We start from the raw sequence: 24,806 nt of genomic DNA on the forward strand, positions 1-24,806 counted from the left end.
GTCTCTCTCTGTCAAATAAATAAATAAATTATTTAAAAATTAAAAAAAAAAATTTTTAAATAAAAACTTTTAAAAATATACGATAGAAATGGAAAACTTGACAAGATAAGGAAATGTTGAAAAATAGAAATTGGAGAAGCAACCAAGGAGGGTCAGCATTGGAATTACAAGAATTTCAGAAATAAGAGGCAGAGAAAATGGGGGGAAGAAATCAACCACGACCACGTTCTTTTAAATCCCAGAACGAATGATTATAAATTGCCAAACTGAAAGAGTTTGGCCCGTACCCCAGCACAGTGAGTGAAATTAGACTCACAAGGTACATCCTTGTGACATTTCACACCACCGGGGACAAACATGATCCAATAAGCTTGCATGAAGAAGTAGGTCACCTACAAAGGATAGAAATCAGCGTGCTTTCGACTTCACCACCACAGTAGTACTGGGAAAGGAGAAACCGGCGAAGCAATGCCTTTGAGAGTCTGAAAGAAATTAAGTCCAGCCCACATTCTATACCCAGTCAAACTAACTGGTGTGAGGCAGAGTAAAAAGGGTTTTGGTTATGCAAAGTCTCAAAAAAAGTATCTTGCACACACTTTTACTCCACGCAAATGAGGAGTAAACCAACAAAGAGGAAGACACAAGAGACATTCCAGGTGTCAGAATTCCTGGGAGAGGCGGAAGGCATCGGTGTGAGGAAAGAGAAGGGAGAGCCTGGGCCGTCAGCTGTGCTCCGGGGCCGAGCTGCTCAGAGGCTGCCGCGGACACTGCTTCCAGAAGTGAACCCCTGATACAAATAAATGGGTTGACAGTGGATTGAGACAACAGAGATAGAGTGAGGGATAAATACGTAGAAAAATGACAGTCAGGGAAAGCAGAAACATGCAGTGTTACCAGTTACGTATTGCCGTGTAACAAATTACCCCACAACATGGTGTCTCAAAACAGCAGTACCAGTTTCTGCAGGTCAGGAATTTGGGAGTGGCTTAGCTGGGGGGCTTGGCTCCGAACGCTGCAGTCTGCTGAAGGTTTGGCTGAGGTGGAAAAATCTGCTGGCTGCCACCACATGTAGGAAAGAAAAGAAATCACATGATTCTCCTAATAGTTTACTTAGTATTGATCTAACCAAATCACATAACTGTATCGAAAAGATGTGCCTTTGTGTCATGGGGGTGGAGGCCTGGAAAGGGTTGGCTGGTTTCTTAAATCTTCCCCTTCCAAAACAAAAAGGAGCTAGTGCCTAAAACCTAACAAGAGATAGCAATAGAAGCATTTTTATTTAGAGATGCAAAGGTAGGTGCCAATAAAACCAGCGCAGTCAAAAGCGCTTGTCTTGGGCAAGTGAGATGTGGGTGGGGGAGGGAGGGCAGAACCTAATGTCTCATTTAACAAACCTTGTCTTATTAAACTCTGCCCACGTAGAACTCAGATGAAAGCAAACTCAGGTTAATAGAAGGAAACCAATAAAATAAATTTAGGTGAATTTTTATATGTCGGGGTGGAGAGGGCAGTTCTTTCTCAGTGAGACACCAAATGAAGACATCGTAAAGGAAAAAGATTTGGTAGATTTGACTTCATACCAATCAGAAGCTTCTGTACATTAAACACACATGTACAAAAGGGCAAGGCAAACACTAAGCCAGAAAAAAAATCCTGAAAAACAGGCCAAAGGGCCAGTGGTAAAATGTAAACCATTTCAATCTTTTAAAAAATGTAAACTGTCTCAATCTGCCTCTAGGGCAGTTTGGCAAATGTATCAAAGTCTTGGACATGTATATATCCTTTGACCCAGCAATTCCAACTCTAAGAATTTATCCTTTGTGAGTAATCCTTGATGTACACAAAGATTTCGCTATTAAGAGTTTTTTATAATAGAAGAAAAATCTGAAACAGTTGAAATGACCACCAGTAAGTGATGTGGGGCACAAAAATAAAATGGTGAATGAAATACTAGGTAGCTCGTACAAGTCAGCCTGATGGCACCTGCATACTGGCATAGAAAAGCCTTCATGATATGTTTCCTTTGTTCTTTAAAAATTATGTAAATATACATATATACCCATGTACATTGTATGTACACACAGATCCAGGGTGTTACTGTTTATTTTTCTGTGTGTGTGTGTGTGTGTGTGTGTGTGCATGCGTGTTCTTTGTGTTTTCCATGTTTTCCAAGTGTTTGACACTGATCAGGTGTTATTTTTGTAGTCAAGGAAAAAACAAGTGATTTTTTTTTTCGTTTATTTGAAAAATATGGAAAGTGCAAAGGAGAAAACAGTAATCACACTCACACCACCCCAAATTAACCACTTCTAACACTTGGCATATTTGCTTCAGATTTTTTTCTTTCTGCAAACTTTTAAAATATAATTAACACCAAAACATTAGCCTTGGTTATCTTTAGATATGAGACTGTGAGCTGTGTTTTGGTTTTTTTCCTTCTTTTCCTTCCCTTTCTCTCTCTCTCTCTCTCTCTCTCTCTCACTCTCACTCTCTCCCCCTCTCCCCTTCTCTCCCTCCTTCCCTCCCTCTCATACTTTCCTGTATTTCCCAAGTTTTCTCTGATGATTATATTTTACTTTTTAAAAGGATAAACTTCAATTAACTATAAAAGGTAGACTATTTTTAAATGCCAAATAAAGTCTTAGACATCTGGAAGAAGGCAAGCAAGGTTTTGGACTTGAGAACAGCTTTGATGCAGCCCAGAGAAGGGAAGGCATCCCATATGGGTGGGGTGGCCGTATATCCCAGTTGCCCTGGACAGTCCAAGTCTTATACCTGCTGTCCTGATGACATTATTGGTGACATTTTGCACACAGTCAACGTGGTGCATGAAACCTGTGATTTGCGTAGAAGGATCCAGATCAGCACAGGCTCCTTCCTCCCGATAACGCTGCTCTCTTCATTTCTTGTGTTTCCGGTCTTTTAAAAAACAAGGAGCCCCTTTGAAATTCCATAGTTATGTTAAGGTTAGGTAGTTTGACCAGATGATTTTTCTTAGTTCCTTCAAAGAAATACAACAAATTCATGTGAACGAGTGGTAAACCATGAGTTGCGGAGAGACAAGGGGATTGTTTACTTCTGGTTCAGTTGTGAGCCAGCAGCATGACCCTGGGCGAGTCACTGGACCTCTCCAGATTGGCTCTCCCATCTGCAAAATGAGAGGGTTGAACTGGAACAATTTCTATGGTAACTTGCAATTCTAAAAATACTGCGATTCCAAATTGAGATTTAGAGAGGCTGTGGCACCACAAGTAATAGCATCGAAGTTTCTAATTTCTTTGTAGCTAGTCTGACAAGTTAGCATCATTTCCCAGACCACTGTGAGAATTCTGGAGAATTCTCATCCGGCTCCCGTGTTCCTGCAACAAAGATTCAGTTTAGAAGGCAAGTTTTAGACGGGCGAAGGGACCCCCTAGTCCAACTCCTTTGTCTTAGAGTTTAAGGAACTGAGCTCCAGAGAGCTCATGATTTGTCCATATCACAAAACTGGTCAGAGGCGGAGAGCGGGCTCTCTGATTCCCGGTCTAGAGCTTGTTACACCACAGCATGCTTCGCGCAGAACAGTCTTTTCTCAGTGCCACCAGGACCTCACGTGCACTGCCACCAAAATGGTCCTTAAGGGCAGTTGTTCGCTGTCCAAAACCATTGTGTCAATCAACTCCGATCCCTAATTTTGGGAAGAGTAAGGGAGGGGGGAGCAAGAGGAGGAGGGGACTGCAGAGCTCCGCTCCCCTAACCTTTGTTCTTTAGATCTGCAGAAGGGAAAGAGCAATTCTTTTCTCTCCTTTTCAGTTCCAGAGCTTACCTTTTCCCTCTGCTAATTATATAGCCACTGACTATTTGTTTACAGAAGCCACGTGAGTCAGCCAGCCCCCAAAGGGTTAATGCTCCCAAATTACTGGGCTGGGTTAACAATAAACAGGATGTCCTCCAGAAATTAAATTTAAACCACTGTGACTCAGGCTGGCCCATCCTCTCCACCGGATCGTTGTCTGGGGTTATTATCGGTGGTTAATTATACCATTGGGTTTAGCAACAGTGTTGGTCAGTTTGGGCCAAGAGAAAGCAGGCTTGGGCAGAAGGGCGTGCAGAGGGAAGGGGAGGGTGTGGATGGGTGGAAGCGGGAGGTTTGAACGGGAAGGGACTCGGGCGTCCTGAGCACTGAAAGGAGTGGGAGTAGGAGTGGCATTGTCCCCTCAGGGCTCTCTTGCTCTTGCCCTGGCCCCTGAGATGATCCCAGGGGTGCTTAACTCACTGTTAGCTCGGGGGCTTCGGGGAGCCTCCTTTCTCCAGCCATTGGTACACTTGAGAATTCTCAGTGCCTCAAGGCAGCTTCTGAATTACCAGTTTAACCCTATCCTTTGGCAGAGTAGGAAATGAATCTCAGGGCCAACCTTACCTGCCAGAGGGCGGCCTGCTCCTCAGAGGTGGAGGCAACAGTGGTGGGTTGGTTTAGAGCCTAGACCTTGACCTTCCTTCTGTTATGCCAAACTGTCGTCCGTTTCCAAGTGGGGAACCTTGGGTGCAGAGCTTCCTAGCAAGTTCCGGACAGACTTGGGCCAGACTCAGAGCCACAGTTCAATTTTGTCAGTTCTTACCGGAAATAACCCAGCCTGGCTGGTCCTTAATGCCCCTTTAGTTTGTCATCCCTCTCCAGCCACAGAAGCAGCTCTGCAGGGCTACTGTTTGTCCCTCTATAGAGAAGTAGTGAAGCACCTAATACAGACGAGAAGTGGTGCTCATGGTGTTTTTTAAACGCTTGTTTTCAAGGATGATAGCTGCCCTGGCGAACCTATAATTTCTGACTTTGCAGCTCCTCAGGACACAGATACACAGTGACTGTGAGTTGAACAGTATCTCCCCTTTCCCGCCCTCACCTCTGCACACCAGATTCTTGGTAGGAGAGATGCTCTGGGGCAGAAGGCGGTGCCCAGGACTTCCAGCTGACACTCCGGAGCCCAGCCTGGCTGCCGCCAGCCCAAAACCCACGGGGCAGGTGGCATGAGGGCTGGGAGTGAGCCGCCACCACTCTTTGCCCTCCTGGGGGACAGCGGCCTAGACTTCATCAATGCTTTTCAGCCACATCCTTCCCCATTTCTCCTAAAAGCCCCCTTTGTCTCTGTCTCTCATAGGATTCCTTTCAAGATTGGGCAGCCCAAGAAACAGATTGTCCCCAAAACAGTGAGTAACCCAATTCTTTCATTCTGAGGCTCAGTCTGTCTCACGTGGCCTTTGCAGAGAACCAGAACTTTGACTCAGCTCATCGTGGGCCTGGGAGGGCTGCACCCCGGCTGCCTTCTTCCCAGCCGCGTTGCTCTAGAATCTCACCTAGACTGGGGCTTGCAGGGGCCTCCTAGCGTGGGACATTTTCCTTCCGCAGATCAGCCTGGGCTCATCCCCATCGTCCTCGCGCAGGTCGAGGAGGTAGGTGATGGGTGAGGAGGAATCTGTTGCTTCTGAACGGCCCATCTCTGCAATCTGGCGCGCAGTCTGTGCTTTCCTAAGAGGGCTCCTGAAACATAGGCCCCCACCTCAAGCTGCATGAAGACCAGGAAGCTTCTCCAGGGGGTCCCTTTCTCTCCACTGCCAAGGGCATCTTGGCCAGGACCCAGAGTCAGCGGGAGAGCATGATTGAATCCTACCTCCTTGAGAGCCCACAGTTTTTATCCCTATTTTATCTCCAGAATGGGAGAGGAGTCACAGATTCTTAGAAAGTTAGAGATGGGAAGCCCTTACTGATCATCTAGTCCAACCTGATTTTTCTGACGAGAAAACTAAGGCCCACGAAGTCACAGTGACTTTCTAAGGTTGTAAAAAAAACTAACAGTGACAGAGCTGAAATTGGAACCCAAGCAGGAGCCTCTGTTCCATACACATTCCATTCCTTTATTCCACCTCACTTGTGCTGGGAAGGTCTCCCGTGGTTTGGGAATTCTGGTCAAGAACGGCCTCTTGAACCCCCTCAGCCACCAGTCTAAGCAGGCTCTTGGTTTTACTGTGGGAAAGCCTAACTGCACACTGCCTGTCCTTGTGCCCGGCACCGCCCACCTGCTGGGGCTCCTGACGCTCCTCTCGGCCTGATGACCTCGGCCCTCCTCGGCCCAGGACTCAGAACTACAGGAAAGATACTGCTGCAGTTTGGCAGGAAGGGAAGTTCAGCACACATCTGACCAATGGCTCAGTCTTTGGAAAATCCGAAGTCAGGCCACTTAAAAGGAAGTGGGCCTGCGTTTCTCTTTCAAGTGAAGGCAGGCGGAGGACGACGGAGAGTTTACCTCCCATGCAGAGGCCGGCCATCTGCGGAGGCTCTCAGCTGAAGCGCAAAGAATCTGGGCGTGCAAGTGTTGGGCTCCAGCCGGCTACAGGAAGTGGGAAGGTGTGGCTTTGAGTCTCCAGAGTTTAATCCGGGGCAGATCTGAAAGGGAAGTGGTTTTGAGAAGGGTCTTTTATTCCCAACACTCACTACCAAAAAACAAACAGACAAACAGAAAACTCTCCCAACGCCCTTACCTTTATGGAGATAGCCATTGTTCTCCACAGAAAAGTATAGGCTACAATTCAGTTTCTAGCTTCTTTACCAGAGTTTTTTTTGACAGATCTCTGAGTCTTTTCATCTGAGGAGTGGTGAGGACTCCCCAGAGGAAGGGCAGCGCCTACGGATGGCCCTACAGACAGGCCCGCGGATGGGCCCCTGGCCTGCCTCTCCTCCTCCTCACAGGGGTCTTGTTTGAGATAGAATCGTGGTCCTTTGACTTTTGGAATCCGCTCCCCCAGACAGACTGGGCATCAAGTAGTGGTTAAGAAGCCGGATTTGGGAGGTTTCCTGCCTGGATTCCCACCGCTCTGCCACGTGCTGTGTGTGATGGCCATGGCCAAGGCCCTTACGCTCTCTGAGCCCTGCTTTCCCCCTTCTTAAGTGCAGGTGAACCTGGTACCCATGCCATTGATGTATTCGGAGTCCTACACGAGGCCAAGCACTTAACACAGCGTCCGGCACATAGCGAGCCCTCAATAAATATTAACTCCATGATGGGAAGGGAGTTGATCTGACTCTTTCTAAACCACCAGGGATGCAGCCTATCCGCAGCAGCCGGATCCCCTAGTGCGGGGGGAATGGTAGGCGCGGCCTTTGATCTCTCAGGAGGAAGCAAAGCCTGGTTAGGGCTTGGAAGAGAGTTGTTTGCTCCCTCAACTCCCCAGAGGCACTGAAGTGTAAAGAGCGAGAGCCCGCCCCTTCGGCCTCGTTCTCTGCCACACAGGCCCCTCCTGGCCCCCAGCACAGGCCGAGCCCGGGCAGCCGTGTCGGTGACACACTGCTCTTCTTGCCCTGGCGCTGTCAGAGAGGGCAGATGCGGCTGCCTGCTGACGGGAAGTCCTGGTGCCCCTGTCATGGGAAGAAACACTCATGTTATCTTCAGGGAGTTTCAGGAGGTTTTTGGCTCAAGGCACCCAGCTGTCAGACACAAAGAAAGCATTGTGTGTTTGCTCACACTGCTCTCCTGTGCCCAGGTCATTAACACGAATTCCATTATTGTCGGGGCTCTGGCTGGAATAGCGTGTTCTCTGCAGGGGCTGGCCATCGCAGTGGGCCGGAGGGACGGAAGCTCCCCCAGCTCCCAGTCCCAACCTTCCGCTTAGTGCCCCCTGCCCCTCCAGTCCCACCAAGCGGCTGGAGCATCTTGGCGTGGCAGAAAGAAGCCGTTCCTCCCTCGTAACCTGCGTGGAGGGAGGAGCTCTTTGAAGCAGTGCCCCCGGCTCTCCCGGGGGAAGGAGAGCGCACACTCCGACCCGTAGCGGGGAGAGCATCCGCCGGGGCGCCATGTCGAGCCTTCACTTGAGAGAGATTTTCACTTGCCGAGTGGAGAGTCTCTCAGCCTCATTTCGTCGTGTTGCGACAGACCACGGGGAGGCTGCCGCCCCGCCCCGCCCCGCCCAGCACTCCGCCGAGAGGGGCTCCTTAGCGCGCCTGGCGTGCCGTCCGCCTCAGCTCTGATCCGACGCAGCCTCACCCCAGCGTTGCAGCCCCGGCCCTGCCTGCCCGTCTCTCTCTCACTTCACGGGTGACACTTGGGGTGGGAGCTCAGCCCACTCGCTCACTTCACAAATGCCGACTCCGGCTCTGTGCCAGCCTGACCCCGGGAACGGCCGGGGGCCCCGGAGAACGCAGGGAGCGGCCTGCAGTGTGGGGCTCGGTCCCCCTGCGCTCACCCCGCGCGGCCCGGCCCGCTGACAGTCTGCACATGTGTTTACACTTGCATTGTTGACCAGGGGCCAATCGCCCCTCTGGCAGAAGCATCAAGCGTTCAAAGATGTTCAGATCTTTTGTGTTTGGCTCTTTCCCTCAGAATGGATGTACCTTGGACTGAGACTCCAGTGTGTCTCTCTGTTCCCTTAGCCGTTGTCCGAGGGGCCAGAACCCTGGTTGTGCTGCCTTGGATCTTTCCCCAGGGGAGGAGAGAGCTCTGGAGACCAGCGGCTGTAGGAGCAACCCTCACCTGGCCGCCAGAAGCAGAGGAGGGAAACATTCATGGACGTGGCAGCCTGTCGCATGGCCTTGAGCAGCAGTAGAAGGATCCAGCCCCACCCCGACATACTTCCCAGCTGCCAGCGTGAGACCTCAGGTTCCTCAGCAGCCAGAGTGAGCCAACCCAGCTGGAACCCCACAGTCGCTCCATCTCTGTGCAAGTCCAAGCAGTGCCGGCCAGGGGGACCAGGTGCTGTCTGACATCCCACACACGCATCAGCACACGTGGGGATTGCAAAAGAGAGTGCCGGGAGCCAAGGCCGTGGCTCCGGTGGGTCGGCAGCCCTTCTCTGCACCCGCCTCCCCTTCAGGAGCACCAGCTCCATGTTCTTCAGGAGAGCTGGATTCTGACCAAGACCTCCTTCATTTAATTTCGTTCTTTTGAGAAAAAGGGCTTTATCGTATGTGAAGACTGCTTAGCGGTCACATCCGACGAAGTAGGAGAGGGGATGTGTCCAGTGAAGGGAGGCCCCGGTACAACCCCCAGGCACAGGATCCAGGCTTAGCCAAAGGCCTGGCTATCAACCGACCACGTGCTTTGTGCTGCCCCTCCTCTCAGCCGAGGGGTTACGGTCTGGCCTGCACCCCCAGACTGCTCTGGTCCTCCCAGCGCCCCTGCATGTAGGAAAGGAGCAAGGAGACGCCGTCAGCGGGCCAGGCACCACGCTCTGGGCTCGGCACAGACTGCTGGGGGATCCTCCAAGCAAGCCGGCGGGGCCGACGCTGCTACCCCATTGCCTTGTCAGCCACCGGAAATCTCCGCGGGCAGAGGCTAGCCAGGGTGATCCCGTTCCACTAGGAAAGAGACCGAGACTCGGAATGTTAGGTAGTATGTTTAATGCTGCACAGCTGGCATCAGAGTGCAGCTCTCGTCTGTCTGCTCGCTGCTGTCCCCACCGGCCTCGGCGGCAGCGCGGGAGCAAGGGCGGGACTGCCTCAGTGCACGCTTGCTGGGCCCGGGCCGGGCTCCCCGCCCCAGAACAAAGCCCCTGCCTGCAGTCTCGCCAGACGCTCTTCAGGCTTGGGCTGAGACTTTGATTCCTGCCCAGCTACACATCCCCCGGGATAGGTGGCACTTGAAGCTTTTATCAGGAATATATGCTTTAGTGGGAGCGAATTTTGAATTTCTCTAGAGCAGCTTTTGATGGATCATAAGGAAGGCAACGATGAAGATGTCAGGTTCCTGGATGGAGGGGGGGGTCTGTTGAAAAGAGGGCAAAGACTGTAGGATGAGGGGAAACCAGTGGTGAACTTTACTTCACAGCTTTGTCAGGCCCCAGATGCTGGGCGCATAAAGTAAGGAGAGACCCCGAGTTCCCACCTCTCAGTTTTACGGTTCAGATGAGGAAGGTGAGGTATGTCTGTGCAAGGCTGGTGACACGCTGTCATGCCCTGGGACCCTGGCTAGGCAGGTGCTCCGTGCCCTTCTCACAGGGCCCTGCCCACGGTTTGGGTCACACATGTACACTTGTATGTGACTCTGTTCCATCTGTCCCACCAGGCCCACGTCTGGTGTAGTTACCAGTGGAGTGCTCACACCTGGCAGAAAGCATTGCACTTAATAGGTGCTCAATAAATGTTTGTGGGATTAATGAATGTTATTTTCAAAGCGGGGGAGTGTTCCGAGCTAGGAGTCTGAATTCTAGCCCTGCATCCTTCCGTAAATCACCCCCCGCCTCCAGGCTTCGTTCTCCCCACTCGTAACATGAAATAATTGGCCCAAATAATGTTCTGCCGTTCTGGGACTATGTTGAGTTTACCTAAATGCACCTGAGGATTATGGGGTCCATGGGGCTCCCGGATGCTCCTTCATGGGGCCCCATGATGGAAGGGCGTACTGGTGAAGAACAGTGGGGCCTTGACACTTTGCAGTTCCGCACTCCATGAGCTTCAGCCGGCCTGTCAGGAGAGTGAGAATCTGGGTTCAGGGCTCTCACTGGCAGGAGTCTCGGGGAGCAGCCAAGAAGGCACCTTTCTTAGGTCATGACTTAAATTCATCAGCAAATACCTTTTTCCCCTTTCTCAGAATGCTGGTTAAGAGCCCAGGCCTTGGAGCTAGGCCGCCCGTGTCCCCATCCCAGCTCTGCCACTCACTAGTGCCGTGATCTTGCGCGGTTCGCTTCACCTCTGGCCGAGGGAGCTCCTGAGTACAGGGAGGGTCATTCGTACCCCTACCTCCTCCAGTTGTGGAAGCACGTGGTGAGCACCCCGCGAGCGTGAGCTGGTTTTCCCGGAGCACCTCAGCGCAGAGGCTCAGCAAGCCGCCCAGGGAGCTGGTCCTGCCCGTGTGGAAGGGAAGGAGGAGAGGCCTCCGTCCCCTCCTTGCGGCTCTCAGATGTTCTACACCTCACAGGCCACTCTCCTAAGAGACCATTGCCAGGGCCCCCGTTGATGGATGGGGACATTCAGGCGCTAGACGTGCAAGTAGCTTTCTTGACCTCACCTGACATGTAGGCGGCAGAATTGGGATCAGGACTCACACCCATCCGATGTAAATTTTGCTGGCGTTGGGGAAATCTGATAACTTAGGAAGAATTTTAAGAGAGCCTTGCCTGAGTCAGTAGTAATAGTATTTGCGCTCAGTACATCCCAGCACAGAGAACGGAGACAGGGGCTTTCTTGATCCACCCCGAACCACCTCAGACTTCGCAGGTGGTAGGCCCTGTGAGGAAACCAGGGCCTGGAGCGGGAGGGGACCCGCCTGCTTCCCTGCTGGGCTGCCCTAGTCTCAGTCACATTCTGAGCACCTCACCTGCCACACGATGGGAGGGGCGGGGGAGGAGAGGGAACACAGCCGGGCGCCTGACTCCCTGTGGTGGAGGAACAGAGCCACAATCCGCTGCTACTTGCCTGGCTGGCCCATCTGGGAGGGGAGTCTTTTGCCCTAAATCAAACACTTAATTAATTTGGGAACACAGGGTTACTGTGTCGTTAACGATCTGCAGGTGCTTGTATGGACTGGACGGGGTGGTTCTCCACGGCCCCGGGGAGGGTGTGCGGGGAGTTTCAGTAGGCTGGCAGATTTTTTCCAACGTGTTGTCATTTCTCCGATGATTGAATTATCTCTTTGGTTACAGGTGGAGAGAGATTTTGAGAGGGAGTATGGAAAACTCCAGCAGTGAGTGTTGAACCCCAGGAGGACGGCGGTTGGTGGGGAGAAGGGCAGGAGCCTCCCTCCAGGGCTCAGTTCCCACTGCCCCATCCGTCACGGCCAGCAGCAGGCCGATCCTCTGTCCCGCCACAGCCTGGGAGCCGAGGGCAGCTCGGTTCACAGCCTGCCAGAAATTCTCCCCCAGCTGACGGCTGTGTGAGAGTCGTTAACTCATAGCCTTTGGGGGCTTGGCCTCATGCAGACTGCCGGTGGCCCTCCCGTCAGTGGGACAAATCCCCGCAGCCCTGGGGCCCCTTCTTCTCCTGGCAGGCGATGCAGAGCGTCAGGATGGGCTTAACTCAGGTAGATGGGAAGGAAGGGGGCTGGAGCAAGCTGGCGGTGCCAGGTGCCCAGGCCGTGCCCCTGCCTTGCAGGCTGGAGGAGCAGACCAGGAGGCTGCAGAAGGACATGAAGAAGAGCACCGATGCTGACCTGGGTAGGTGGCATATCCCCGAGCCAGGCCTGGCCTAGGGGCACCGGTGGCCCTCCGGCACGTTCGGGCTGCCTCCCGTGGTCTGTGCACAGGGCCACATGCCACCACTCATCCAGAGGACGCGCGTGGGTCTGAACACGACTGCCCTGGCGTCTCCAGACTGTGTGTGCGGCGGGCCAGGGGTCTGATTTCGGAGCCCATCTATTATTTGTTTTGTGGGTAGCTCCAGGTTACCTGGGTGGCATCTTTATCGTTCGCCACGGCCTTTCTAGTACAGGGGAGGCTGTGATAGCGGCGCCTGGGTGGCTCAGTCGTTAAGCGTCTGCCTTCGGCTCAGGTCATGATCTCGGGGTCTTGGGATCCAGCCCCGCATCGGGCTCTCTGCTCCGCAGGGAGTCTGCTTCTTCCTCTCCCTCTGCCTGCCGCTCTGCCTACTTGTGCTCGCGCTCTCTCTCAAATAAATAAATAAAATCCTTGAAAAAGGAGAGGCTGTGACCTACTGCTTCCTTTCCTGGGTGCTTCTCCAGACGACCGTATGGCCCGAGCACAGATGAAGGGAAGGTAGTGTTGTCATAGTGAGCAGCTTTGGAAGCAGTAGAACGTCAGGGATCCACGAAGAGGAGAGCGTGGTTTTCCAATAAAGAAATCAGGATAAACGGGGGAGCCCTGGAGCCCGAAGTCAGAAGCAGAGTCTGGGCAGAGAAGGCCCTCCCGAAACAGTGGCGCCCCAGCCCTGCCCAAGGCCTGCGCCCCACAGTTGGTGCATGAGAGTCCCTGGAAGGCTCACCCCCAGGCAGTACTGCTGCAGCTGGTTGGGGGCCCCCATTTTGAGAACTGCTGCTCCAGACAGTTAAGGGGAATCCAATTTCCTGATCTCAGAATCTCCTCAGCTGCCTGAACAAGTTCTAAAAATCCTATCCCGTGTGCTCAAGCAAGATCGTCTGCACGTGACGGTCTTTGTTGACCCTCACATCCTGAGGTTGCATCGGGGCTCCAGAGACCCATGTGGTGTCCAAGACCCCCGCTCTCTTTAAGGTTCAAAGACCACCAGCCTCCCAGTTTGTGCTGGGCTGGCCACACCCTCCCAGTCCCTGAGAGTGGGGGCCGGCGGTGCTCACAGAGGCCGCTGAGGATTCCCAAGGGGGGGAGGGGGGGTAATTCCACGCTGTTAATCGACTTCAGATGGTTCAGATGGTTCGAACAAAGAGACAAAGGCATGAAATGTGAAGGCTTTAGAAAAGAAAAGGAAAATTGGGAGGAAAGTCTTCTCCCCATCCTGACTTTTCAGGGGTTTTCCCTCAAATATTAAAAAAAAAAATTAGTGAAAGAAATTTTTCAAACACGTTTCCAGTTTTGTCCGAGTTTTTATCCTTTCACTATACTGTCTGAGATCATCTCAGAATCCAGGCAAGTTACACATGGTGTTCGCTCCTAAGCATGCAAAGTCACTTCACGGCTTTGAAAGAGGGTTTTTTGCTCCATTGCTTCAACATTTCTGGGAGGTTTACGTTTCCGGGCTTCTCCCCTATTTTGCCCGTTTGCTGGGTGAGGGCAGCAAGCTCCCAGATTCGAGAGAAAGCCAGGACAGGGCTCTGGGCGTGCCGGTCATCCGCCCGAGTGAGGAGGGGCCCCCTGGGCGGGCTTCTGTTTCTCCTTCCCCGCCGCGGGCTGGGGCTGGGCCGAGGGCTGCTCCCTCCTCGGATGCAGTGGGCAGGCAAGGCCACATCTGTCATGAACTGGAGTGGCCCTTATTTCATCAATGCAGAGACGTTTTTTCACATTTAATAACATCTCAAATCAAGACACTAGCACTTGATAGCGTTTAGTTGGCATTTTTGTCCTTTCTTGATGGTTTGTGCGGTAACGATGTGTCTTGCAGCTGCTAGCATCTTAAATTCATGGCATAAAATAGTAAGAAATACACTCAGAAACTTGTTTTCCCCTGAGACCATGAAACTGGCACAGAGAGCATGGAGCAGGCAGGCCCTTCTCCGGCCTCTCTTCCTGCCCCTCTAGAATTTTTCTTTACAAATAATGGAGACCTGAAAACTTGTATGGGACCAAGAACTCCAGAGCAGCCGGTAGAGCTCCCTCCTGCCTCGGAGCTGCTCTGTGATTTTCAGGCTCCCCATACGTCAAGCAGGGTGTCAGAACACATGAACAAGGCTACAGCAGGGCGGTGGTGTCCGTCCGTGGGGAAATGACCTTGGACAGCATAAGCAGACACGCGGGCAGAGCCCGTGGGGCCTGCCCACAGTGTCCCCAGGCCGGAGCACCCGGAGGCAGAAGGCAGGTGCCCAGAGAGGCTGGGCCTGGCTCAGCACTTGCGGCTGTCTGACCTTGAAGGAGTTATAAGCTCTTCTGAGCTTCACCTGCCTCATCTGGAAAGTGGAGCCAAAATACACTACCCCAGACGTCTCCTGGGTTGTTGGAGCCCTGAATAAAACGGGGGGGGCGGGTAGGGATGGGAACCTGTTGGCAGCTTCGGAGTTCTTGGTCTGGTACAGGTTTTTAAGTCTCCGTTGCTGGTGAACACACATCTAGAGCGGCGGGGGGGGCGGGGAAAGGGCCACGCTTGCTCCGTAGGGCCTGCGCCCCCATTCTGCAGGGGTTGTCTCCGGCAGGGTTGAGCAGTGGCAGCAGAAACCATGCAGCCCCAAAAGCCTAACCTCTTGATTTCTAGCCCTGTATGGTATGTTTGCCGACCCTGGTGCGGAACGCTGTTACTCTTGTCCGTGAGGGAGTCCCAAGCCGAGCTTCACCTCCAAACCACCCGGAGACTTTTTTTTTTTTTTTTAAGATTTTATTTATTTGAGAAAGAGCCAGAGAGCACAAGCAGGGGGAGGGGAAGAGGGAGAAGCAGACTCGCCACTGAGCAGGGAGCCCAATGCGGGACTCGATCCTGGGACTCCAGGATCTTGACCTGAGCCGAAGGCAGTCGCTCAACCGAGCCACCAAGGTGCCCGAGAGTTTTTTTTTTCTTTTAAAGATTTTATTTATTTGAGAAAGAGAGCACAAGCAGGGAGAGGGGCAGAGGGAGAGGGAGAAGCAGACTTCTCGCTGGGCAGGGAGCCCAATGTGGGGCTCGATCCCAGGACCCCGGGATCATGACTTGAGCCAAAGGCAGACGCTTAACCGACTGAGCCACCCCGGGGCCCCAAGAGTTTCTTTAAAATGCATGTTCCTGGATTCCAGACTTACTGCATTAGAATCTGTAGAGCTAGAAATAAGTATTTTTTTACAGCTTCCCACCGAAATGATTCTATTAAAATCTAGAGTTCAGAAAATTAAGTCATTGCAAAAGGTAAAGCTACTCAAAAGAATTACCCAGAGCAGCATCAGGTGGTCAGGAACAAACACTGTACAGTAAGGACTCGTGACTCATTGGCTCTGTGGTACTTTGATGCTTTTCTGGTCTGTGGCCAGGGTGGAGGTCAGGGTACGGCCCCTGGACTGAAGGAGGATGGGGGTCCTGACCACAAGACCTTGAAGCCTGTCCCATCCTAGGCTCACTGAGCCTTGACCTCTTACAGCCATGTCCAAATCTGCCGTGAAGATATCCTTGGACTTGCTCTCCAATCCCCTCTGCGAGCAAGACCAAGACTTCCTGAACATGGTGACAGCTCTGGACACGGCCATGAAGCGGATGGACGCCTTCAACCAGGAAAAGGTAAGTGGGGGTCTTGCTCTCCCCCTTCTCACGGCTTCTGTGTGGGTGGAGGGCCTTCACGGAGTCCTTCACGGGGCTCAGTCTTCGATTCACCCTCTGAGGCCCGAGTGTTGCAAGCCCTGGAAGCTCTTTTCCTGGCCCCGCCTTGGCCCTGGTTGCTTCCCGTGGCCCGCTCACTGGGAGACCCCGAGGGAGACGGGGTAGCTCTGCACGCCCGCAGCCCCTCCCCCTTGCTGTCCTCGTCCACCGGCCCCGCGGAGCAGGGCTGCTAGCGCTGACCCGGAACCAGAAGGTACTCCCTGTTGCCCTGGGGCATCTCGCTCCAGCGGCAGTTAGGGGTGCCCGCCTCACTGGTCCCCCCCCCCCCCCCCCCGCGGCCTCGCCCCTGCCTAGGGCTCTCAGCAGAGCCCCGAGGCCGCCTTTCCCTTCTCAGGAGCCTGGAGCCTCCCGTTTGAGGAAGAGTCTGACTTCCCCTCAGTGTTGATGTCATTGGGTTTTTTCTTTTAACAGGTGAACCAGATTCAAAAGACCGTGATTGAACCCTTAAAAAAGTGAGTAAAGGTCATGTGGGGACCACAGGCCTCAGGGACCTGGGCTCGGGGCACTTACGGGAAAGGCAGGCCCACTGGCCAGTTGGCCACCAGATGACATCTCTAGCAGCCTTGCTCCAGATGCACACGGGGCTGACCAGCAACTCAGCAGGGATGCTAGCCACGTGACCCGGGGCCCTGGGGTGAGACCCGCGGTGGCCCCAGAGCGTGCGCCTGGCCCGGGCGCCCCCGGTGACGGCCTTCGCTCGGGCGGTCACTTGGCCAGTTTCCCCTTTGTTCCTGACCAGGAAGCGGAGGGCCAGAGCTTGCCGAATTAGGCGAGCAGAGCTCTTGGCCGGCCCTCCGCCCGGGCTGCGCAAGGCCTCTCATCTCCCCGCCACACTGGGAGAGCGGCTGCCTGCAGCGCTGGGCTCTTGAAATGTGGGGGTGGCCGCACATGGGGAAGTGCTGCCTGGGAAGGCCCCCAACTCGTGACCTGTCAGGGTCAGAAATTCTTCTGTGAGACTCATTTTCTCTCAGGCAGGCCCCGGGGCGGTGATCAGACGGGCCTACTCTCCCTGAGTCCCCAGGGAGGCGGGGGGACAGGCAGGAGCGGTGCCTTGAAGCTCCCGATCACTTCATCTTCTTCCCTGGCCTCTCCCAAACGGACTCTGACCTAGAAAGGCTCCCGCCCCAGCCCGGCAGCTGCACTGTATTACCTCTTCTGCGGTGGTCCCCGGCAGCTGCCTCACCAGGCCTGGGTAACGAGGCTCCGCTAATTACCATTAGGCCTGGATCGGGGCCCGGGCGGAGATGAAGAGAGCAGGTTCTGGTCCTCCAGCCCCTGGCGTTGGGGTGATGGGGCTCTTCACTCCCTGTTCAGGTCCAAGGGCCACGTGGGGGTGAGGGAAAGCTCTTTCTAAGCCAGGGCTGTCTGGAGGCTCAGCCTCGGTGGGAAGGGATTTCTCCCTGCACCCCGCTCCTTCCCTGGGCCCCGGGTTGCAGGGTCCCACGAGGAGCTGGGTGCCGAGGAGGCTGCTGGCTCGAGAGGGGAGTGTGTCAGCAGGAGTTCCATTGCTGGTGGCCTTCTGACTGGGTCTCCAGAACCAAGGGTTGGCAACTGGGTGGGAAGGACCAGGGGCCACCACAGAGGCTGCTGTGGACACCCACGGCTGGCAGAGCTAGGCAGGGGTCGGAGAACTAGGGGACTGACTCCGATCTCGATTTCACAACCAAGGAGGCGGCCTTGAAATCTGATGCCTGGCTTCTAGAGCCAAATGGAGAGAAATCCCGGCTGCTTCCCACCGCCCCAGCAGCCCACCACCTGCCAGGAAGGTGGGTGAGTGGCACGGGGGGCAGGCACCATCTCCGCAGCGGATCCGCTGACCTCTGCCTGAGCCCCCCAGGCCTGCCTGCCTGCCCCCCCCAGCTGCCTTCTCCGTCCCAACGCCGACATGCCATCCCCCCCAACCACATAAAACCGGCACTGCATGTTGCCGCCTCTTGCCAGGAGAGAAGCTCCCAGGGACCCCGGTACCGGAAACAGGAAACTGCAGCTTTCCTGTCCTCTGATGAAGAACTTCGCCACATGGCTGCCCCGCCGCCCCCAGCCTCCCCCCACGGGGCTCGGCCTCTAATCCCCCAGTCTCTGGGCTGCGTTCACATGGTCGGATGGGGATGCTTTCAATTTCCCTTTCCTGGTGGGTGGAAGATCCCGGCTGTGTGGGCACAGATTGAGGGATGGCAGGCATTCCCCACCAGGGCCGGCTGCTCCCAGCCTACCTCCCAGCCGGCCTCCTTCTCCCTCCCCCTTCCCCTCCTCCCTCTCTCTGCCTCCTCACCCCACCGCTCAACCAGTGGGGGGCAGTTTGGTTGAACTTTAGGACAGTCACCTGGGGAAGAGCTTCAGCGATGGTCTGGTGTCAGCCCAGCCCTGTTCTCCCTTCTCCGGAGGGTAGACACAACACGGATTTTAGGAGCTTGTGACCTAGTGCGGACGGATAATCCATATCGCCGAGGTGGTGCAGCACAGTGGAGTGGGGCAAGTGCTAGGCGGGCCAGCCTGCCCCCAGCCCGCCCACGACCCTGGCCAAGTCCCTGCTCCTCTGAATCGGCTTCCCCCTCTATAGAAAGGGGGGCCTGAACCCCACCCCTGCAATGGCTCAGCCCGTGCTCAGGAGGACGGGACAGAGGTGTCCATGGGCTGAAGCGGTGGGTTGAGCTGCCTATGGAGGGTGGAGTCTGCTCTGGGGCCCTGGCCCAGGGACTTCGTGTTCCCCATCACTGCTAATTATCGGGGGTAAGTGGGAAACTGAGCAGAAGGGTCCAACTTCCCAGCCTTGTTTCTTTGTGGCAGCCCAGTGAAAGTGTGGACTTCAGGCCTCAGGGAGAGCTGGGTCCCCCACCTTTCCCAGTCAGCTGAAGTCAGCAGGTACCTCTGTAGGGTCCTGGGAGCAAGTCTGGGAGGCCCCAGGCACAGGACCACCACCCTGTGCCTATCCCCACCTCCCTGCCCCCTTCCTCCCCGACCTGAGGATGGAGGAGAGCACCGGACACTCCGCACCCGGGGCCTGCTGCCGTACGAACTGCTGGCCTTGCACACCAGCGTGGTGCCCACACCGCGCACCGCAGGGAGCCGGCAGAGTCCCGTGTGTTGTGTCCCCATAGTTAATGGGGAGGTGCGGCCTCAGCAGGGCAGTAACCGGAACCAGGGTTACAGAGCCCTGGGCCCCCACTCTGTCATCAGCCACCTCAGATGCGCTGTCTGGTCTCCCTGCCCACCCTCAGTTTACCCTCTTTAAGAAGGGCATGACCCCTGCCTCTACCCCTAGGGAGTCCCAAAGCCACCCAGGTGGTAAGTGACTCGTGACCCATCTGCGGTGACCTAAGCCAGCTAAGCCTCCTGAGGCCTCTTGGTGTGCCTGAGGGGCGCCATTGTGGGAGGCCGAGGTTACCATGGTGAAGAAATGGTTTTCCTGGAGGCTCTAACAGAGCCGGGGCCAGTTTGCACTGCAACCACTTCCTCCCCACAGGGGCCAGGTGGTCTCGCTTCCAGAGGCTGAGGAGCGTCCTCGAGGCACCCCCACTCTTACACTGCCTGGCCCCTGAGGTTGCCTGGCCCCGTGCCTTGCTCCCTCCTCGGGGCCCGGGACTTGGCCCTCGGGCGGGGTTCCTGTGTCCTTGGTAAGCTGATCCAGTGCTTGCATTTAGTCAGCGTCTCTGGTGCCTTTGACCCAGGCCCTGGGAATCGACCCCAGGTGACAACTGAGGACGAGCGAAGAGACAAGTGCTGCTGGGGTCAGAGGGTATCCAGAACGGCTCGGCCAGCCAGCGCGGTGGTCGCCCCCCCCGGCCCCCGTAGCGTGCCCCTCATGCTATGTGCACGCTGCTGCCCTCTTTCCCAAAAGGAGAAAACTCTCCACCTGCCGCTTCCTGCCTCCTCCCCCCGGGCCACCAGCAGCGTGGACAGCAGAGGCCCAGGCCCTGGGGCCACCCAATCAGGTCACTTCTAATGAGAGAATGAGGGTGCCCAGCGGTGGCCCTTAGTCTGGCTGGGGTGGACGGGGAGGGGGTGGTGGCTTCTCAGGCCCCACAGCACCTGCTCTCGAGTCCCATGCCTCTTAGCTGCTGGCCACACTCTTCCCAGGAGAGGAGAGGGGCTCGCCTAGCCACTGAGACCCGTCAGAGCCCCCACCAGAGGCACAAATGGCGAGGCCTGTCCCTGCGATGGTCTCAGCCCTTCAGACCCGCCGTGGGGTGGGGGTGGGGGGGACACCTTTGTAGCCACTCCCCACGCCCAGTTTGCACAGCACCGGGGAGACCCCTTCTGCGGGCAGATCAGTCATTCAGTGTTGATTTGGTGACTGATTTGTCTAAGGGCATGTCTTACCCACTTCTAGCCTCTCCAGTCAGGCAGTGAGCCCATTAGCGCACCCCGTCGATCAGAGGGACTCATTTTAGTGCCCTTCTCGGGGATGTAAGCCTTTCGTTCCACCAGACCCTGCTGCCTGCCTCTGTAGCCTTGGCTGGCAAATTCAGTGCTTTGGTCAAATTTATAGTCTCTGTTCTCTGGCAAAAAAATATTCATTACTCTTGATTTGTTGAGGCTTTTAAAAACCAAATTCACCTAACTAGAATTTTAAATAAAAATGGGAAAAGAAAGAAAGAAACCCAAATTCGTGGGCATGCTCCTTTGAGAGGCAGACTCGGAGAATCGTTCCCGATGTGGCCTCTAAACTGCCTAAACATGGCGCGGGGGCTGCTGGGCGCTCATGAAGGGGAGGCCCCACCGCACGTCCTCGCTCTGAGTCGCGCCCTCTGCGCCTCGCAGCCCCGAATGACCACGCTTCCGCCGCCGCCGTGTACCTCGGTTGCGGGGCCAGATCTGCTCGGGTGGCCGGCGCCCCGGGTTTGCAGGGTGGACACCTCCTGCCGCCTCCTGCAGGCTTTGCGTTCCAGGAAGCTGGTCCGTCCCCTGCTGTCCACGAAACCCTGCTCGCAGCTTTGCCTCTTGCCTTCTCCAACACTCATGAACCGAGGGAAGTCCAGCATCCCTGCCTGGCACGCAGTCCTGCCCTGTGTCTATCTCAAGATCCCGTCGCCTTTCCCAGTTAAAGATGACACTTGTTGCATAATGATGCCCACAGGGGCCAAAGTGTCCACTGCCGCTCTGTGTGAAGGGCGCACTCCTCAGCCTTTCCCTGTGGTCCTTTGTCGTCGTGGTGGGGCAAGAAGATGCCCTTGAGCCATTTTCCTCAAACATCTGCTTTGACGGTGTAGCCATTTCAGTGGGAGAAGCAGAGGATTCCTGCTTTTCCTGTGGTCAGCTGATAGAAATAGGCCAAGACTAGGTTCTGACTGCAGTTGTCACCCGCTGGTGGCATCCTGAGGTGGGGAGGTGCCAGAGAACTGGGACACCTGAGCTCTCTGCTGGACGGTCACTACCTCATGGTGACCTTGGACAAGTCGTGCCATCGCTCTGGCCTCCATTTCGTTCACTGTATGAAAGGAAGACGTTGGGCAGATCAGTCCGGGGGTCTCTGGCTCTGCCACACTCTGTGCCGGGTCTCTGTCGTGGGCGGGGAAGCGGCAGTGGCCGCGTCAGGGGCTTCCTTGCCTTCCTGCCCCCGTGGCTCCTTTCAGGCCAGCGGGGTGACCCTGAGCCCTGCCTTCTCTCCGTCGGCCTTCCCGCAGATCGCAGCCTCAGCCGCGGGAGCTCCCTCGCTCGTGTGAACGGGGCCTGGCGCCGAGCAGGCCCTCGGGAGGTATGTCTGAACGGGCCCCGAGCTGCTAAGAAGGGCCCGCATCCGCCTGGGCTGTGTCCGCAGGTTCGGCAGTGTCTTCCCGAGCCTCAACATGGCGGTGAAACGGCGGGAGCAGGCCTTGCAGGACTACCGGAGATTGCAGGCCAAGGTGGAGAAGTACGAGGAGAAGGAGAAGACGGGGCCCGTGCTGGCCAAACTCCACCAGGTACCGAGTGAAGGGAGAGGGGGGCGTGGACCACGGGCCCCACGGGGACACGCGGCGCGGGCCTCCTTTACCTGGGGACCGACTCCGGGGCAGTGGGAGCAAGGCACAGATGCCACCATACTCCCCCACCACACCGTGCGCCCGGCGCGGACCCCCCGGGAGGCCAGCGGGGGCCCTGAGGCCGGCGTCTTGCCGTGCAGGCCCGAGAAGAGCTGCGGCCCGTGCGGGACGACTTCGAGGCCAAGAACAAGCAGCTCCTGGACGAGATGCCGCGCTTCTACCACAGCCGGCTCGACTACTTCCAGCCCAGCTTCGAGGCCCTGATCCGAGCCCAGGTGAGGCCAGTCCCGCCCGGCCCGAAGCGGGCGGGACTCCTGCTCCCTTGGGGGCCGCTCCCGGTTCCGTAGCACCTCCCGTGCCGCCCCCCCTCCCCAGCTGGAAGGGCGCTCGGCCCTTCTCCGCCACGACGGCGGTGCCACCACCCTGCCCCCGGCACAGCCTCCCAGACCCCCACTCCGAGTGCCTGCTCCACTTTCCGTTTGGGCTCCCCCAGTGCTCTTCGGTTCATCCCAGCCCTGGGAGGAGGGTCGTTTCTGTTGAAGGGCTTGTCCCCCCGCGTTCTCTCCCTCCTGGCCTCGTACCACACGGCAAGGAGAAAGCAGGCCGCGCTGTGAGCACCTCCCTTTGGTGGGCAGGCCCCCGGCGCGCCGTGCTCGGGAGGCCAGGCACAGAGGCCTATGGGGTGAAGGCCCTTTGCCCAGGACCCCGCGCCCGCGCTTCCCCCACTCCAGTTACCCCCCTTCTTTAGGCGGGGTACTGCAGGGTGTCCTGACTTCTAGCCGCCCTTGGAGGGGTCTCTGACCCCTGGGGAGAGCCGTGCTCCGGGCCCCTGTCTGGGTGTCCGGCCGTGGTGCACCTTCCGGAACAGCAGGCTGGCCTCAGGCTGGGTGTGGGTGGAGCTGCAGGGGTGGCCTCGGGGCCCGGCTGCTCGAGGGTGGGACACAGGCTAAGACCTTGTCTCCCACCTCTCAAGGCTGTAAGGACAGCGACTATACACCTGCGTGTAGCTCCCGCCCTCCTCGCCCGCCATTCTTCAAGCGGTTAGCAGGGAGTTTTCTCCCTATTTGTAAGAGAAAAGGGTAAGGTGCCCAAGCCAAGAGGTCTCCGCCACGTGGGACCCCCAGCCCACGGCAGGTGCCCAGCATCCTGCCACCTTGCCCTCAGTTCCCCGGCAGGTAACAAAGCTAGAGGCTCAGCCACCTCCAGCCCGCTTCTGCTCTTGGCCTGGGCGTCTGGCGCCCTCCAGTGGACACATTCGTTCCTTGCACGCAACAGTCTCAGGCGCCCGAGGAAAAGACGGATTCCTGCCTCCCCAGCCTGCCATCTTTGGAGGACACCCAAACGCATGGGGCTGCACACCTGGGCCTCGGGAACCCTGAGCAGGAGTGATGGTGGAGTTGGACCTTGTTAGTGACCATGTCCTGGGTTGCTAGGGAGAAATGAGGCAGAACATGAACTTGCACAAGCGAGTGGGGGTTCGTGCACCTGCCCCCAGAGCATTGCCCCTGGAGGTGAGGGCTTCCTTCCAGCAGCTCAGCCTAGGCTGTGGAGGAGTGTGTTTCAGGAGACCTGTGCCTTCCCTGTCCTGTGCCACCACCACCCCTGCCCCCTCCATTCTGTTGTTCACGAGGGGAAGCTCCAGGGTGCCCAGAGGCACGAGGGACACCCTGTAACCAGGCAGCGGGCTGGCTGGGGGCTGTTTACTGCCTCCTCAGCACCAGCCTCCCCCTCCCGAGGCTGTGGCTGCCATTAGTCACTAGAGAAGTGAGCATTCCCGGTGACTCAGCCTGCGCAGTGCGGCTCTGGGGCCGGGAGTGGGGGGAGGGCGGGCCAGGCCCCGCCCGCTCAGGTGGCAGCGGCCCTGACAGACCTTCACTTAGCTCCCCCCAGCCCAGTGGAAATCCAGCTGTGGGAGTGGGGGGGACACAGCCTCCGACGCAGCCGAGCCACGGCCCTGCCACCCAGCCTGCCGCTCGGCCTCCCCTTGCAGTAAGAGCACTCCGGGGTCTGGAGTGGAAGCAGAGTCCCTTCTCCCCAGAGACACCTGAGAGCTGGAGATGACACGATTTAGGGGTGTCCAAATAGTGCTTTGAGTAACGTGCATCACTTTCATGAAAGTAGGTGTCTGCTTTGGGTCATGAGCTGGCGACTTGAGGCAGAAGCGGCCCCCGGAAAAGGCACTGGGTCTGAAAGTTGCCGGCGGGTCTCCCCCGTCCCTCAGCACACCCGCACCCGCCCTGCCGCAGGCCTCTCCTGTCACCCCTGATGGCCCCCTTCCCCCCCACAGACCTGCAGACGGGCCGCCCTGACGCGGTGCTGAGCAGGCTGTGCCACCCGTTAACGGTGGGACGGGTCAGGAAGGAACAGGCTAGGGAGGGCTCACCTTCCTCACCTTTACTTCGAAGAGCAAGAGCGGCTCTCAGGCCTCCGGCGGCCAGCCACGCCCCCTCGCCCACGGCCGGAGCTCTCGGCTTCTAGCTGCGCTAAAGCAGCCTCTAGTCCGTGCCTGACTGCCCGGCTTCCCCAGGACCTGCCAAGGGGCCTGCCAGTGCCCCCACCCCGGCCTTGGGCTGCGCTGTCCTCCTCCACCTCCTGGCACCGGCCCCTCCGCCCCTCAGCTTCGTGGAGGGCTCGAGGGCAGAAGCCCCTCGTCCACCTCGCCAAGGCCCCGTTGCTTCCCTCCTCCTCTGACTCACTGCCGTCCCGGCAGCAGCAGTGGATGTTCCTGAAGCGCCGGGGGCGATGGCTTCAGTCTCCCTGCTTGCCACGCAGTTTTCGGCAAGGGCAGTGACGGAGGGAAAAGTGGAAACCAGCCCCCTTCGCTCAGCCTGAGTGCTCCGCTTGAGGGGACAGCAGCGTGCGGGCCTCTGGGACATTCTCTGGCCCCACCTGTCCTGCTGTGTCCGGGGGGGTGCAAGGCCGTGCGGGCCTGGTACCCCAGGAGCCCAGCACCTGCCGACCTCCTTCTC

The 24,806-nt window shown here is 56.6% G+C and overlaps 1 protein-coding gene across 7 annotated transcripts in view; it reads left to right on the forward strand.

The window, feature by feature from the left end:
• The window catches only part of BIN3 (bridging integrator 3), a 53,398-nt gene that overhangs the window by 16,463 nt on the left and 12,129 nt on the right, over window positions 1-24,806 (forward strand). For 3 of the 7 annotated variants that reach the window (XM_078069514.1, XM_078069515.1, XM_036075132.2), the window contains exons 1-5: window positions 11,649-12,111; window positions 15,642-15,778; window positions 16,289-16,329; window positions 21,636-21,777; window positions 21,978-22,112. In XM_078069514.1, coding sequence (XP_077925640.1) covers window positions 11,949-12,111; window positions 15,642-15,778; window positions 16,289-16,329; window positions 21,636-21,777; window positions 21,978-22,112 — 618 coding nt within the window. In that variant the 5' untranslated portion in view covers window positions 11,649-11,948. The other 4 variants (XM_036075135.2, XM_036075133.2, XM_036075136.2 and 1 more) reach the window with 4 other exon arrangements.

The sequence above is a fragment of the Halichoerus grypus genome, chromosome 3 (assembly GCF_964656455.1).
Source record: "Halichoerus grypus chromosome 3, mHalGry1.hap1.1, whole genome shotgun sequence".
Classification (NCBI taxonomy): domain Eukaryota; kingdom Metazoa; phylum Chordata; class Mammalia; order Carnivora; family Phocidae; genus Halichoerus; species Halichoerus grypus.